Below are 16,046 nucleotides of genomic sequence, written 5' to 3'. Positions count from 1 at the left end.
TGCTGAACATGAATTTTGTTATCCTCTCCCTCCTTCAAACAGATATTTAAAATGAGAAATAACAAGCACGTGAAGACTAACAAGAAAAACTATTACATATTTTTGCATTCATTTTAGTCTGTTTGCATGATCCTCTTATTTTCTGAATTTACAGTGATGAGGTTAACGAAGCCCACTTTATTCACCAATGTTCCAGTGACTTGTGAAGAAAGAGACTTGCCAGGTAAATTTTATGATCTTGTGCTAAGTACCTATGTGCGTATCACTACAGGTGTGCAATCTGATATACCCAACATGTTTTTTAAAAGAAAAGTAGTTTCATCCCCAAAGGGGACTAATATATCCTAGTTCAAGTATTAACCGTGGAAGGGAAGAAAAAAGGTAGAAGGTATCAAGAAGACAGAAATGGTAAAGAATGTTGATGTTCAGTTCATGCTTAAGACGGTGAATGCAAAGGAAAAAGATTGAGCTATCCCAAAAGGAAAATCTGATACTTTTGCTCGATAGACCGGTGGATACGGATCCACCAGTACATCTCGGAGCCTCTTGCGGTAGATCTCATAACCTGTTGGAGTTGATCTAAGACTGGGGTTGGGGGCTGAGTTCCCGTATGCATGCACATGCATGCTCCAGCCCAGCAGGTCAGCCTATGGGAAGGGAAGGGGCAAGAGCTAGATCGAGGCCCCCACAATGAGGGGCAGTGCCGCAGAGGCAGGAGCAGGGTTAAGTTGAGCAGGGCCCTGGCTGGGCAGGACTTGCCTGCTGCGGAGGCATGCCCCCAAATAATTTTTTCTCCATCTGCCTCTATCTGCTCCCCCTACGTCCCTTCCCCTCCCCACAGACTTACCTGCTGGGGGGGAGCGGAGTGGCAGCAGCTCACGGTAAATCTTGGATTGCTTTTTAAATGCCAACAGTGATCTACTTAAAAGTTGGAGACCACTGACATAGACACTTTGTAACCTCCTAAACTGCAGTCAGTCTACAATACAAGGCCAGATAAAACTAGTAAAGTTCACCAGCATTGCTTTAGGCTTTGGAAGCTTGGTGTGCAAATGGTAAATGTGTGCACTTAGTCTGCACAATTAGAAAGAACATAATAGCCAGTGGAGATGTGTAGTAGCTTTTTAAAATGGCAGAAGGTGGAAAGGTTTCAGGGAAGTGCACCCTGGGTAGAAAATGAAAATGCGTGGTCTTAACCAACCTCATCAAGATACCAGGCAGGACTGTCAAAAATTCTCTTTGATACCAAGGGAAGCAGAATTTGAATAATACCAAAATCTTTGAAAATCCAACCCAGAGAGAGAAATATGGTAGAGAAAGTTAGTTCTCAAAGCCTTTGTCACCCCTAAAGATCATTCGTTGTTGGCTGCTGGACCAATATCCAGGTTTGTTTGTCTTGAATTCTCCAAAGAAGCTTGATTTTTTATTTAAGGTTAAACCATCATCTTTTTGGCATGATGAATAAACTGTTGCTTATATCTAGCATGAAAGGTGTAATTTTAAAGTCTAATGATTCTACACAAGAGCTTTTGCTATAACAAAAGTTATACTTATGATCCCCTTGCACACAGGTCTTTATTTATAATTTTTAGTTTACAAAATCAAAAATACCCACTCTTCACACCTGTTCAGCTATTCAGCCAGTCCAATACACAGTTCAGAGTTTGGCATGAATGTAATTCAAGAAGCAGAAAAGGATTTCATGCCATGATTCAGTCTGTCCTCTGTTTTGAGGTCACTGAGGAAAAACTCATTAACTAAGCAACCATAGATTAGCAACATGCAAAACCTAGTGCAGTTTCATTATCAACATCTATATACATGAAAAAATTGTAATTTCTAAAGGGGTAATAATCTAGTTTATGCAAGTATTTTTGACCTGTTCATTTTTTATGTTTTACAGGAGATCTATTTAATCAGCTCATGAAAGAGGACCCTTCTACTGTAAAGGGAGCAGAAACTTTAATGCTAGGAGAAATGTTGACTTTGCCTCAGAATTTTGGGTAAGAATAAAATATGAAGCTGTGAGGTATGGATATTCCTGCTACTTGAATTCTGGAAATTAGATTTGCTAATACGCTTATTTCTCTATTTTCTCGCTTACAACATGCACCTTTTTCCCTAAAATCATACCCCCGCCCCTCGATTAGGATGTATGTATTAAGTGAGGAAGCCAGTTTTTCTACTTAGGAGAATACCACCCAGATTTTCCTGCTCCACAGTGTAACTACTGTTGTATTACTATTCAGGCAGCTGAGGGAGTCGACTGACATAATGGCTCATTGTTAACAACTCAAGAATTAAGAGCAGTCATCTTTCCTTTTTAATGATCTTGGTGTTCCAATAATCAAGCTAACCTTAGGGCAGTTCTGCTGTCTGCTAGCTGTTCTTGATCTCTTCTCCTGTTTCACAGGCTCGGAGAATCTTTGGATCTCTTCAGAATCATAAATCTATGCATGGCAACCAGTCTTTAGGGGCAGGGGTGGGCAAAATACAGCCTGCGGGCTAGATTTGGCCCACCAGCTGATTTGGATCTGGCCGGCAGGCAGGCACCCAATTCATTGTATGCAGCCCTGCCTGCGGTTGCACCTACTGTACTCTGCATGGAGCCATGTCCTGCCTAGGGCAGCATATGTTGCACTCCCAGCCTCCCCCACCGGAGGGTGCCAGCCCCGCCAGCAGGCACAGCTTCGGAACAGGGGTGCTGCTGCCCAGAGAACTGCTGGGTTCCCCCAGCCTTCAGTGACTCCTCTTCCTGTCCCTGCTGCAGCATTTAGGGCAGCAGGTAGGAAGGGGAAGATCCAGCATTGACAGGGTTTGGGTGGGCTCTGCCTGCAGCTCACTGGTCCTGCTTGTGCTGGGCAGGGAAGCATGTGGATGGAGAGGCGGGGAGCATGAAGGAGCTCAGCTGCTCACAAACCCCCAACAGGCAGGCACAAAACAGGCAGAAAGGGGTTGAGGAGCAGCAGCAGGAGCCAACATGCACTTGATGCAGCCCTGCTGGGTGGGCATATGAAAGAAGCAGCAGGAGCCAGCGCAGGCTCATCTGCAGCCCCACTGGGCAGGTGTGGGACCAAGATTGAAAGCCGGCGGTGCCAGACTCAGCTTCCTGTCATTTCCCCTTCACCTTGCAGGGACTTCTGTTGCTGCCTGCTGGTAGCAACTGCTTTCCTGCCCTTTGCAGCGCACTGCGAGCCAGGCAGGCAGTGCCAGTTTTTTGGGTTTTTCCCCCATCCCCTCTCCCTGCCTGCAGAGGAGCAGGGCTAACTCGCATTGCAAAGAGCAGGCAGGGGGACCCCCCCCCCGGCCACACACATACACCCACATCCCTCACCTCCCACCATACTCACACACACCCCCACCCTAACCACACACATCCCACACGCATACACCCACACCCTGACCACCACCATACCACCACCTATACCCACACAGACACCCCACACCCCCTACACACATCCTACATCTACACGTATACCCACACACCTATATCTTCCCACACATGCACCCACACCCCCTCACACACCCTACCCCTTCATCATACCTGCACACATCCAACACTCCCACACACCCCACACTTGCACCATGCCCACACACAAACGCCCTACACACATCCCATTCCCTACCATACCCACACATACCCAGCAGTTCCACATACATCACACCCCACTCCTACACCTCTGCACCATACCCACATCCCCCCTACCCCTCCACACACAATATACAAGCAACTCTTCCCCCACCAAAGGAGTATTTCCTGGGCAAGGGGAGAGACTTCCAGTGGCAAATTGGGTTAAGGGGTGGGACTTCCGGTCACAAGATGGCAACTAGGGGGCAGGGCATCTGTCAAGGGGTAGGGCTACCCTTGAGGCCCTTGACAACTCCCCAAAACTTGTTAAGCAGCCCTCCAGCCAAAATAATTGCCTGCCCCTGCTTTAGGGGCATCTAGGGTTTCAGCTTAGGGCGAGTCAGCTGAAATTAGTTTCCATCCCTGCTCTTTGCAATCATAATGCTGGAAAACATCTTTTTTTTCTTCATTCTGCCTTTCAAAAACAAGATGTATATTGTATTTCAGGTTGTATTGTATGCGAGAAAATACAGTACCTTCCTTTCCTTCTCTATCTTGCAGTATAAGGTAGGAGTAAGGTAGATAAATTTTGTGTTGTTAACTAAACAAGCTAAAAACACACAATACTAATGCTACTGTAGTGTAGCCTGCCTACATGTCACTGTCTGTGTTTGCAAATATACCTCCCTCTGTAATAGGGTCTGGAGAGTCCTGCAGGATATGCAGCTACTTCAGACTTCTAGCCAAAATATAATCTTCATAGTACTCACTTTACTAAGGATTTGCCTGCAAAAGAGAAACATGGACCCCTTTGCAAGCCCCTGAAATGGGTGTATCAGTCTAAAGCAAGATTTAATGCAGTTTTCTCCAGCGATTTATAGACTTCAGTTGCATAGGTGCAAGCCCTATTTATGTACTGGTACAACATGGATTCATAAAGGGTTGGTACTTCTGTGTAGAGGTCATGGCAGGATTTGTGCTATAGTTCAACAGATTCCCTAACTGATTGATCATCTTAGATTTTTTTGTTTTCAGAGGTTTTCTCTTTTTAAGATGGAATTAAAAAAAAATCAGATGGTAGAGCAGATGGATAACTTCACTATTATAAGTTTCTTTTGGCCTTGGACTACACTAAGAAGGACTTGCAAACATTTCCTGTTATCGCTAGATCTGGTTCAGATCCTTTGAGGTAGCAACATGGCAATTTCTAGAGCAGAAATTGCTCTATCTAACTTCACTATTATAAGTTTCTTTTGGCCTTGGACTACACTAAGAAGGACTTGCAAACATTTCCTGTTATCGCTAGATCTGGTTCAGATCCTTTGAGGTAGCAACATGGCAATTTCTAGAGCAGGGATGGCCTACAATCAAAACAGCACATCAATTAGGCATGTTCTGAGCAGGGTTGGATCAGACAGTTCTTAAAGGCCATGGACATTCAAGGCTAGGCTCTGTTCCATGCTGTGGGGGGGTAATCTTCCCCCCCCCCTGGGGGGCTGAGGAGGGGAGGACCTGAGCGAGGCTGTTTGGCCCTGGAGGGGATCTCTTCCCCCCCCCAACACGGAGCAGGACAGGGGGCTCTATTCAGTGCTGAGGGAGGAACTTTTTCCCCTTCCTCTTCCTCTTCCCCCTGTCCCCCGCCACTGCAAGGTGGAGAGGGAGGGCTCTGTGTAGCACTGCCTGTCCCAGCTGAGACATGGGGAGCAGCTCTAACAGAGCTGCAGCTGCTGGAGGTACCCTTGCCCCTGTGATCTGAACTAGCCTCACTCAACCCCAGCCAAGGCAGCTGCATGGTGGGGCCAGGCTGTGCTGGGAGGGCCACCCCCTGCAGATGCAGTGCAGTGATGGGGATGCAAGCAGAGCAAGTGCAGCCAGGCAGCGGCTTACCCTGTTAGCAAGCAAAGCCCAGCAGCAGGCAGCTGTTTACTAAGGATGGCTTGCAGGTGCTATGGGGGCTCATGGGGACATCAGTGAGCCTCCGTGGTGGGCAGCTGCCAAGCTCTGGGCCCCCACAGCACCTCTAAGCTGGCCCAAGTAAGCCAGTATCTGGCTAGTTGCTAGCCGTGCATACCGGGCTGCGCAGGGTAAGCTGTGCTCGCGTACCTGTCACTGAACTGCACCTGCCAGGGGTAGCCCTGCCCCCACAGCCCAGCCCTGCCCCACCATGTAACTGCCTTGACCAGGGCTGAGCGAGTCTGAGACGGGGGCGGGGCCACCCCAGCAGCTGTGGCTCCATTACAGCTGCTTCCCACACCCCAGCTGGGCTGGGCCAGACAGGGCAATGCTGTACAGGGCCCCGCCCTGCCCTCCCTGCCCTGCAGGGGCAGGGGGAGGAGGACGAGCGGGAATAGTTCCTGCCAGCACTGAACAGAGCCCCCCCTCCCCTCCCTATGGGGACTGGGAAGAGTCCCACTCAGCATGGAACAGAGCCCTGCTTCCTGCCCTATGGGGGAGGAGGGGGGACATGACCAGGGACAAGAGTCCCCCTCTGGGGCTGGGCAGCATTGCATGGAACACCCCCTCCCCACTCCATGACGGTGGCGGAGGAGCAGGGGGAAGAGGGGAGGGGGGCTCTATGTGAGGCTACCCAGCCCCAGCACTGGAGGAGGACTCTTCCCCCTGCTTCTCCCTACCCTGCAGGGTGGGGAGGGGGGTGCTCTGTGCAGTGCTGCCAGGGAGTGGTTGTAACTGAGCTGCAGCCGCAGGGGGTGAAGAGCAGGGAGAAGTCACTTGCTGGGGCTAAGCTGGGCAGCCTCACATAGAGACCCCCTCCCAGCCCTGCAGCAGCAGCTGGGATGAGGAGGAACAGGAGTCCCCCTCCAGTGCCACACAGAGCCCCCACTCCCTGCCCTGGGGGGAGGAGATGGGGGAAGAGGTCCCGCACAACATGGAGCAGAGCCCCCCACTCCCCACCCCTGGGGACAACCATCCCGGCATGGCCCCGCTAAGGTGAAGGGGTCAGGGAGAAGGGTTAATTCCTCCCTCCATCCCTTCTGGTCCCTTTTACCCTGCAGCCAGGGTCTGCGAGCCCCAGGGGCCACCATTGCAGCCCCCCTGTCCCAGAAGATGGGCAGACCCTGGCTACGGTGGGGAAAGAAGGGAAGGAGGGAAAAAGTAACCTCCTCTCGGCCCCATTAAGGCAAAGTGGGCAATGTTGGCCAGTGTCTTGCCATGTCCCATCCTTGCCCAGGCTAGAGAGTAGAGGGGTGGGCCAGCCCTGCTCTGGAGCACAGAGCATGCTGGAGGACTCTGGTTTAACTTAAACCAGGAAGGGGTCTGGAACAGACATTATATAAACCAGTTTGAGCTCAATCAGTTAAGTCTGATACTACGTTCAACCAGGTTTATCATAAACCAGTTTCGGCCGTTTTGAAACTGGTTTGTATGTACTGAATGTCTGTTCTGTTACAGGTTTAAACCAGTTTCTAATCACTTAAACCAGTTTGTGCAATGTCTGTCCCTAGCCAAAATGCCAGTGGCCCGCTCTGTAATCCAGCTCTTAATGTTGCTACAGCTAATGAAGCTGAACTACCTGTTCTACAGATAACCCTGTAGAGTTTTAAAAGGAAATATTTTAAATCCATATAGATTAACTCTTAAGGAAATACAATAGGAAGCTTTATTAGTATTTTTGTTTAATGTTATTAAACACTACTTTTTTTTTAACAGAAATATATTTTTGGGAGAGACATTTTCCAGTTATATCAGCGTACATAATGATAGTAACCAAGTTGTCAAGGACATACTGGTAAAGGTATGTGAAAATATTTCTATATATTGACTTTATAAATATACTAGATATTGCACTTCTAAGGTATTATGCAGACTTAAGAAATGACCATTAAAGATTTTCCTAGCCCAGGAAAATCTTTACGTAGCCAGAAACAAAACCATAAAACAGTTTGAAGATACAGCCAGCAATGGGGATAGCACCTAGAAGCAAAAAATAAAAGACTGTAGAAGTGCTTGTAGTATTGGTGTAGCTGAATTTTTTCTACAGCAGAGACCATCTACAGTTGTATTCTGTACCAGCTATAGAATCAAAGCAGTCTCAGACAGTCCCATGTAGAACACAAGTGGATTTGTATTTTATAAATATCTCAAACAAGTATAATTCCAGCAAGTATTTGTTGCTCTCATTTAACAAAAATAAGTTAAAACCTAGATCCTGGAAGCCTTTCAGGGGTGGAACTCTGAAGTAAGTGGAAGTTCTCTGAGAAAAGGGTTTTCAGGATGTGATTTGACGTGTGTGCTGGTGACAATTTTAGGAAAGCGTCACATATTGATCTTATTACAGATACAAATGCAGTTAGTCACTTTATAACTAAATAACATTTTATTTTCTGGTAATCACAATTTCCAAATATTTGACTAATCAGCATTTAAACAGAAAATCTACAATAAACTACCCAGACGATGGATCTAAATTAAGTCAGCAAAGCAAAAATGATCAGGCAGTAAATAAAAGCAATTAAGATTTAGTATATGATACTTTTTTCTCTCTCCTCCCTCCCTTTTTGTACTAAAATGTACTTCGTTTAGTACTTAATGCAATGTCAGCTTGCAGTCCTAATTCACATAAAATTTTCCTGGCCTGCAAGCTTGGGATGCTGCAGATTAAAGTCTTGTTTATATTCCCATTCATTTAAAAAAGCAACACGTAATCTTTGTGCCCATATCTGTGGGTGGTTTGTTTGTTTGTTTTTTAAAAAAGCTCTATAAGTCGGATCAAATTCTGGTGACTTCGCCTTCAATTTATATACAACAGACTGAATTAATTGTAATGTTCCTCAAAATATATTTTTACTGTGTTGCTGTTTAGATACAGCCATCTGGAAACAATTCTAACTGGCATTACATTTGTTAATTCCAAGGCTGATCTTCAGACAAGTTCTCAGCGTCTAAACCTTTCAGCTTCCAGCGCGGCAGTGGCAGAACTTAAACCTGATTGTTGTATTGATGATGTTATTCACCATGAAGTAAAGGAAATAGGAACACACATGTAAGGTTTTATGTCTCCTCCTTTATTATATTTCTATCTCTGAATTTGTTTTTAATAGGAAAAGGCTAGTTTTCCATTAAATTATACCTAACTTGCTTCTACCTTTAAATCACTGCAAAGTTACTGTAAAGCATAAATGGAAGCACTGCACATGCACAGTGTTTTGTTCTGTTCCTGCTTTAGTGCAGACTTCAAGGTAAAAATGGTTCAAAATTATTAAAATGGTTTTTTCTTTCAGCTTAGTGTGTGCCGTAAGTTACACAACCCAGGCAGGAGAGAAGATGTACTTCAGAAAATTCTTCAAATTTCAGGTATTGAACATAAGAATATACTGCATTTTGAAACTAGTTAGTACTGTTTACTTAGAAATATTGCAAAGTACTTACCATATGATAGAAAGCTCCAACCAGCTATAAAGTTAGACCTCAAAAATGTATACTGACTATATAGCTGGTCCCACTGAGCTTTAATCTGAAACATGTAGCAGGGTGTTCCCCATGGCTAAGAGCCCTATCAGCTGATGAGGCTCCTAGCCACAGGAGTAAACCATGCCCAGCATGTAACCCGTGGCGATACGCGATTTCCCAGGGCCAGCTACAGCAGTGGAAGAGGGAGAGGGGAGACAGGCAGCACAGCCTGGCCAGGCAGGTAGCAGCCAGCAAGGAGTTCTACCAGCCTGCTGCAGCTGCTGCTTCTTCCCCCTCCTGACCCCCTTCCCTCGTCGTTCCTCTCTCCTGTCCTGCTTCCTTCCAGTTCCTGTTGGGGCTTTGCAGGGCTTTTCTCCAGCACCCCCTTCCCTCCCAAGCTGCATTTAGCCCCAGGCTAAACAATAACCAGCAAGCTAGAACCAGTTATCACTGAGCTGATTGGTTAAACAATTAATCATTTAACTGTTCACATACCTAGTATCCAGAAAACAATAGATAGAAAAAAATAGAATGTACATAGTGTCTGAAAATAAAAATTCCTCGTGTCCAACACCTTAAGAGTTTTAAAAGGGAGAAGGAACAGAACTAAAACATTTTACAAGAAAAGTGCTTCCTCAGGGAGCTGCAGACATAGCAAAATATGCATGTGATTACAAGCAAACAGGTTCTCATTTAAACACACGCCATAATTGCACATCAAGCGACTGATTCACCTTCACAGTAGTATTGTCAAATTGCAGCAATACATTGTCATCAGAGATCGCATGGCTTTCAATCCTCTGCCCTGATTAAAACTGTATTGCATTCAAAAGCTTGTCTAGCTCGATCCTAGCTATGCAGTTGGTCCAGTAAAAGATATCAGTGTAAGACATCCTTGCCTCTGTGTTGAAAATATGATAGTAAAAATTATCAGTGTTGTGTGGGCGTGAATTATTTGCTTCATGTGGATTGTGTCCTGTCAGAACAGATACCGGTTAACTCATTTAGGACCGGCTTTTAATTATGCTCTCCCAGCTTCTTAGGTTCTGGAAATGTTTACAATAATGAGGAAATGGTGGAAACGTGTGAGATTTACCCAAAAAACCCACCCTTCATCTAATGTTAGCTATTAACAGGGGAGTCTTAATATTTTCATTAGGAACAAAAATAAATAAAAGAATAAGTTGCTGCCAAGATGTAGGTTGAAATCCTTGGTTAGAATATTATGTAGTTCAGGGACGGGCAATTATTTCGGGCAGAGGGCCGCTTACCCAGTTTTGGCAGGCTGTCAAGGGCCACATAGGTAGCCCTGCCCCTTGACAGGTGCCTCACCCCCTGGTCACCATCTTGAGACCAACGTCCCAATGTCTTGGGACCAGTGTCCCAGGGCCAGCATCGGTGGGGCCCAGAGTGGGGCGCAGGCCAGCAGGGGTCTGTGGAGCTGGGCTGGGCTGCACCAGCAAGAGCTGGCCCGGCTCCATAGAGCCCCTGCCAGCTGAGACGCCATACTCCTGCCACCCTGCTCTGGGCCCCGCCCGGCACTGGCCCCGGGACACCAGTGCAGGCCCTGTGCTCCAACTGGCTTCCCGCCCACTCATACCCAGTGCCCCCCAGCCCTGTGGTACAGGCGGGGGGCAGTGCACATCCCCGACCCCCTGCTCGCCAGCAAGGAAGAAGCTGGTGCTGAGTGATGGGAAAAGTGGCTCCTCGCCTGCCCCATGGCCGGCGCCCTGCGCTGCTGGCATTCACAGCCCACACGAGGCTGTCTGGAGCAGGCACAGGCAGCTTCATGCAGGCTGCAGGTGGCTACAGCATGGGGCGGGTGAGGGGCCACTTTTCCCCCATTCAGCACCAGCTTATAACCCGCTGCCAGGCAGCGGGGAGAGGGGACGGGAAAGCAGCCCCTCCCTGCCCCATGCCCGGCGCCCCACACTGCAGCCGCTTATAGCCGGCCTGGGGTTGCCTGTGCCTGCACCTGCAGCGCGGGGCGCCAGCCATGGGACGGGCAAGGAGCCGCTTTTCTCCACGCAGGGAAGGAGGCCAGGGAAAAGCTGAGCACGGGTGGGGGGGAAGTGGCCCCTCCCACGCCTGGTGCCCCACGCTGCAGGCACTCGTAGCCCGCATGGGGCTGTCCGGAGCAGGCATAGGCAACCCCACACAGGCTGCAAGCAGCTGCAGCACAGTGCACCAGGCATGGGCAGGGACGGGCCCTTCACTCCTTCCTTGCCCGGGGTGTGTCTCTCTCTCCCACCCCCTCTGAGCTTCCCACGTGGGGCAGCCATGCTCCCAGCACAGAAACCCCGGCTGAGGCTTCCACCGGGGCCAGGTGGGCCCGGGTTGGAGCCCACCGGTCTTCCCCTGGGTCCTACTGCCCTTGGTTCCTGTCATTTTTGACAGGAACCAAGGGCAGAGAAATATTAATTTTCTACATTTTTTTAGGGGCCCATGGGCCAGATAGAATGGCCTCGCAGGCTGTATTTTGCCCACCCCTGATGTAGTTAAACGTTGTTAAACTCAAGGCACCCCACAAAATATTACAGCTCTTCACTTTCACTTGTTTTTTGACTATAGAAAAATAATAGAGCAATTTTTCTGTTTTAGTGAACTCAGAGACCACAACAAATCAGAAAGTTTCTGACATTATGGATTCCTATTTGAAATCTCTGGGTTTATCTTGTGAATCATGGATAGGTGTTAGCATACCTAACTGTGCTTATATTGCCTGGTACCCCCCAAAATCCTTCAAAGGATTTTATGACAATCCAACGTACTGTGGTACCTTGGCTTTGAGAACACTGAGTTAAATGATTTTACATATGTTTATGCAGTGTACATAAAGCTCGAGAGCAGGCACATTAGCTAGTTTTTAAAAATACCAGAGTGACAGGATTCCAAATAAAGACAGAACAGATCAAACTGACTTTCCTGTGTAAAAATAGCTTAGTGATAAAGATATTTTATGTGATACGTTTGCTATAAACTGGAATACTCAGGGAGGCGATCACAGGATATGAGTGAGTATAAACCATGTTTAGTTTATAAAGCTGCTTCTGGACACTAATTGAGTATACCTACAGCATCCTTGGAAATTTTTGATGTAGTACTTTGACATTTTTATCTCTCTCCTGTAAAGAATTTAAGACGGGGCAGGGTGGGTGGTGGCAGCACTGGGAGAGGGGCTCCAGGGGTGGCTATAGTGAATTTTAGGGTGGCTGCAGCCCCCACTGTGGCCTCCCTCTGCCAGTGCTGCCATTGTCTGCCCCAAGCACAGCCCCAGCCCAGCCCCCTCCCCGGGAAGAGGCTGACACCGCCTGCCTTTGCCTTGTGCAGAAATCCAAGGGGGACATACCTCCCCGGGGGTGTGTGCAGCAGCGAGAGCCACCCATGTCCCGCAGATGAGCTGCCCATGCTGGGCAGCCCCTGCCCCAGCCTCACTCCCTCCCTCACTGTGGGGGCCTTGATCAGCACCCCCCCATCCCCCCCCCCCAACTTACCAGCCAGACACTGTTCTTCAAGCTGCAGGGCTGCATATTAGGGCTGTGCAAAGCTTCAGTCCCCGGTTTGATTCGGTGGAGATTTGACCCAATGTGGTGGCCAAATCTCTGACTCCAAATAGAATCAGAGGACCCTTTAATCTCTGTGAATTGATTCAGAACCCTCCAAATCAATTCAGAGAGATCCAGAAAGATTCGGTGATTGGACATAGACACGGCTTTAAATGTTTTTTCTACATACCTCTAGGTACCAGGTGGCTCGTGAATGCTGAGATGCTGGGGTGCATGGAGTGTCCCACAGAAGCATGGGGGGCTCCCCAGTGTGCTCGGCAGCAGACCCAGAAGTGGGCCAGAAGTACTTCCGGTCCACTTCTGGGTACGTTGGGAAAAGCGCAAGAGGTCCTACCCCACGCACCTCCCTATCTCAGCGACTGGTGCCTCCTGGGTCTGGGGGGGCACTTGGGGTCCACCTGTGGCTGATCACTGAACCAGGGGGTATGGGAGGGGCCCCCTATGCGCTCCCCGGAAATACTTCCAATTCGCACAGGGGGGCCGCCTGGTGTTCCTGTGGTACTCTCCATCCGCCCCATCATTGCAGCATTCATGAGCCACGCCAGGTACCTCAAGGTATGTAGCAAAAACATTTAAAACTGTGTCTATGTCTGAATCACAGATTCTCCGAATCAGCATCGAATCTTCAGATTTGGATTCAGCTGAATTGAATAGGGTACAGTGATCTGAATCAACAAATCGAATCATTGTCCCTGATTTGGGCCAAATCCAAATCAAATAGGGCCCGTTTCGCACACCCCTACTGCATATCAGCAATTGGATCAGTATTGGTCGATATGGCTGATTAACAGTCAGCCATCGGTATTGGCCCAACAAATCATTATTGGTGTGCCCCTGTTTTTTCCCCATGCTGATGGGGGGGGACACACCTTGTCTTCTATTCAAGTAAATATGGTAGTACTTTTTCTTTCAACTGGACCACAACTGGAGAACAGAAATTCCAGAACTGAGGGGATTAACTTTTTTATGAATTAGGGAGAAGTATAACTTACACACACAAACTATGTACTTTTATATAAAAATACATATACAACTTGTTTTAACACTGGCATTTTGTATCACTTTTCCCAAGATACATTTTCTGATGCTATATTCAACAGCTGATCTTACATGATTAAAATGCTGTTTGGTTTCTTCTAATAATCATCCCTTGAGATGTAACAGTTGAGCTTCCAAAGAAATCCAGGCTAGTAATTGCTTGATTTTTTTTTTTTTTTTTGATTATTATTTTTTTTTTTAAGCTAATAACATACAGCTAATGTTTCACTGCCTTATAACTGTTTTCAAAGTGTTTTGAGTCTCAGGGTGAGTTTTATTTGTTGCAAAACACTGGAGAGATTTGATGCAAATATTTCATGTATTTGCTTTCTTTCGAACAAACTAGAAAGTATTTGTGGGTTGTGGAAGAATGAATCATTACTTCTAAAAAAGCTGATCAACAGCCTTTATTTCCAATGTAAGAACTGGTCTGATGTGGAAAATTATTTGTCATACAGCTTGTCAGAATCATTCTGGTGTTTAGTAAAGCAATGAGCTATACAGCCAATAAACAGGAATAAAGAAATAAGCTGAAATCTATCATTCATTTGGCTAACACATGTTTCCTGTTATATCAAAAGAAAAATGCTTAAAAGATGGATCACTGAGTGTTTTAAGAACCTATCAATACTAGTTTAAATCAGTATTTTTTTTTAATTGCAGAGAAGTCTGAGAAAACTCTCTCCAATCTATATTTTCTCCTCAGGTTCTCAAACCATTAGATGTGAAAACAAAGTTCTACAATGCTGAGGTAAGTACTAAACTTGTTAAAATTTAATATACAGTAAGTAGTATTTAAACTGAATAGGAACCCCCCCCGCCCCCCCCCCCCCCCCACACACTAAAAATATAGTACGCTAAGAATGAGAGATGCTAGGTATATTAAGCTGCTTAATTTATGAAAATATTATTTATTTGCTTTGCTTTGCTTTTCAAATAAACTAGATATCAGAAGTATTGTTCATACTGGGGAGGGGAGAAACTGGATTTGAAGGCTGACATCTCTAGATTTTATTCCATCTAACAAAAAAATTTTCTGCTGCTTTCTTTTGAATTTTAATTACTACAGTCATTTCTTAGATTTCTTTTTTGTAGTAAATATTCTGAATGTGAATGGGAGAGCACTGTTAAATTGTCCAGAAGAAGGTTAATTGTAGTCAATTTTTAAGTACTTACTTGCCACGCTTCCGAAACATTTGGTTTTGGTTTAGCGAGAATGCAGCTCCTTTATTAAGTAATTTGATTTCTTATGTTTGTCACTACTATTATGTTTACATAAAAGCCACTTCAAAGATGGAAGGCAATTATGATTATGAGGGTGATTAAGCACTTGAACAAGCTACCTAGAGAAATTGTGGACCCTCCATCCCTGAAAACTTTCAAGAGCAGGTAGAGAAACAACTGTGATGGTTGTCAGGGATGATCCTGCCTTGAGCAGGTGGCTAGACTACATAACCTCACGAGGTCCCTTCCAGCCCTACTTTCCTATGATCATATAAATTCATATAATTGGAAGGGGCTTTCAGGGTCATCTGGTCCAACCCTTTGCATGAAGTTACTCCTAAATCATTCCTGACCAATGTTTATCCAGCTTCCTCTTGAAAATCCCCAGTAGATATAATATAAAAATAGTGTATAAGAATAAATATTAGTTATTTTACACTTAAAGAGGATTTTACTTTTTCTAAATTGAAAACAGTATGTATTAAGAGATCAATTTCAGTGTATTCTGCATGTGTCAACTGTTTTGTCTTGAACTTTTTTATATCCCAGGTCTATTCAGATTATAGTCTCAGTAGCCTTTAGAATCAGGCTGTGAAGTGAGGAAATTTGGGTTCTCTTCTAAGCTGTACTGTTTACATGCTGTGAGATGTTAGGCAAGTAATTTTCTGTGCTTCATTTTCCCAGTCTGTTGTTTGATAGTACTCTGATACGTAATACTATCCACAGAAGTGCTGTGAAAATTGATTGAAGCTTGTAAAAGTAATTCAGTATTTTCGGTTGCAAGTTGGGCATTTTAAATGAGTAACTTTGAAGTGTAATGTAATTTGACTGGAGACATCCAACTAATGTGCTCCTCTAGTTGGATAGGAGTCTTTGGAAGAAACTGCAAAATAATAAAATTGAAAGTATTTTACTTGCCTCAAAACTTCAGCATAAGGTGGAAGAAGGGAGGAATAAGATCTAATGTGTGGGAAGAAAGGGAATGAAAATAGTCAGTAGTTTCCCTGCATGAAACTAGCTTAACACATGCATTCCTAAATATGTATTCATGTGTTGTTCTGTGAATAAAGTTGTCCTTAGAGAACTGAATTATTTCCAGAACATTTCCACTTACTCTGATTACTTGCATGCATTAATGGCACCTCCAGAGGCTCATGCACAAGCAGGGCTGTAAAGGCATTGTATGTAGAATACAAAATAGTCCTTGCCTTAAAGAGTTGATAGATTTAAATAAACAGGTC

The 16,046-nt window shown here is 45.8% G+C and overlaps 1 protein-coding gene across 8 annotated transcripts in view; it reads left to right on the top strand.

Moving 5' to 3' along the window:
- TRAPPC13 (trafficking protein particle complex 13) overlaps positions 1-16,046 on the top strand; it is a 37,946-nt gene that overhangs the window by 7,415 nt on the left and 14,485 nt on the right. For 4 of the 8 annotated variants that reach the window (XM_025216771.1, XM_025216772.1, XM_025216770.1 and 1 more), the window contains exons 2-8: positions 155-223; positions 1,904-2,003; positions 4,076-4,135; positions 7,238-7,322; positions 8,443-8,570; positions 8,809-8,881; positions 14,288-14,332. In XM_025216771.1, coding sequence (XP_025072556.1) covers positions 157-223; positions 1,904-2,003; positions 4,076-4,135; positions 7,238-7,322; positions 8,443-8,570; positions 8,809-8,881; positions 14,288-14,332 — 558 coding nt within the window. In that variant the 5' untranslated portion in view covers positions 155-156. The remainder of the gene's footprint in view (positions 1-154; positions 224-1,903; positions 2,004-4,075; positions 4,136-7,237; positions 7,323-8,442; positions 8,571-8,808; positions 8,882-14,287; positions 14,333-16,046) is intronic. The other 4 variants (XM_006034717.3, XM_006034719.3, XM_006034716.3 and 1 more) reach the window with 1 other exon arrangement.

Source organism: Alligator sinensis, unplaced genomic scaffold, assembly GCF_000455745.1.
Source record: "Alligator sinensis unplaced genomic scaffold, ASM45574v1 scaffold346_1, whole genome shotgun sequence".
NCBI lineage: Eukaryota > Metazoa > Chordata > Crocodylia > Alligatoridae > Alligator > Alligator sinensis.
Note: the sequence above shows the minus strand (reverse complement) of the source record. Positions and strands in the feature narration are given on the sequence as shown.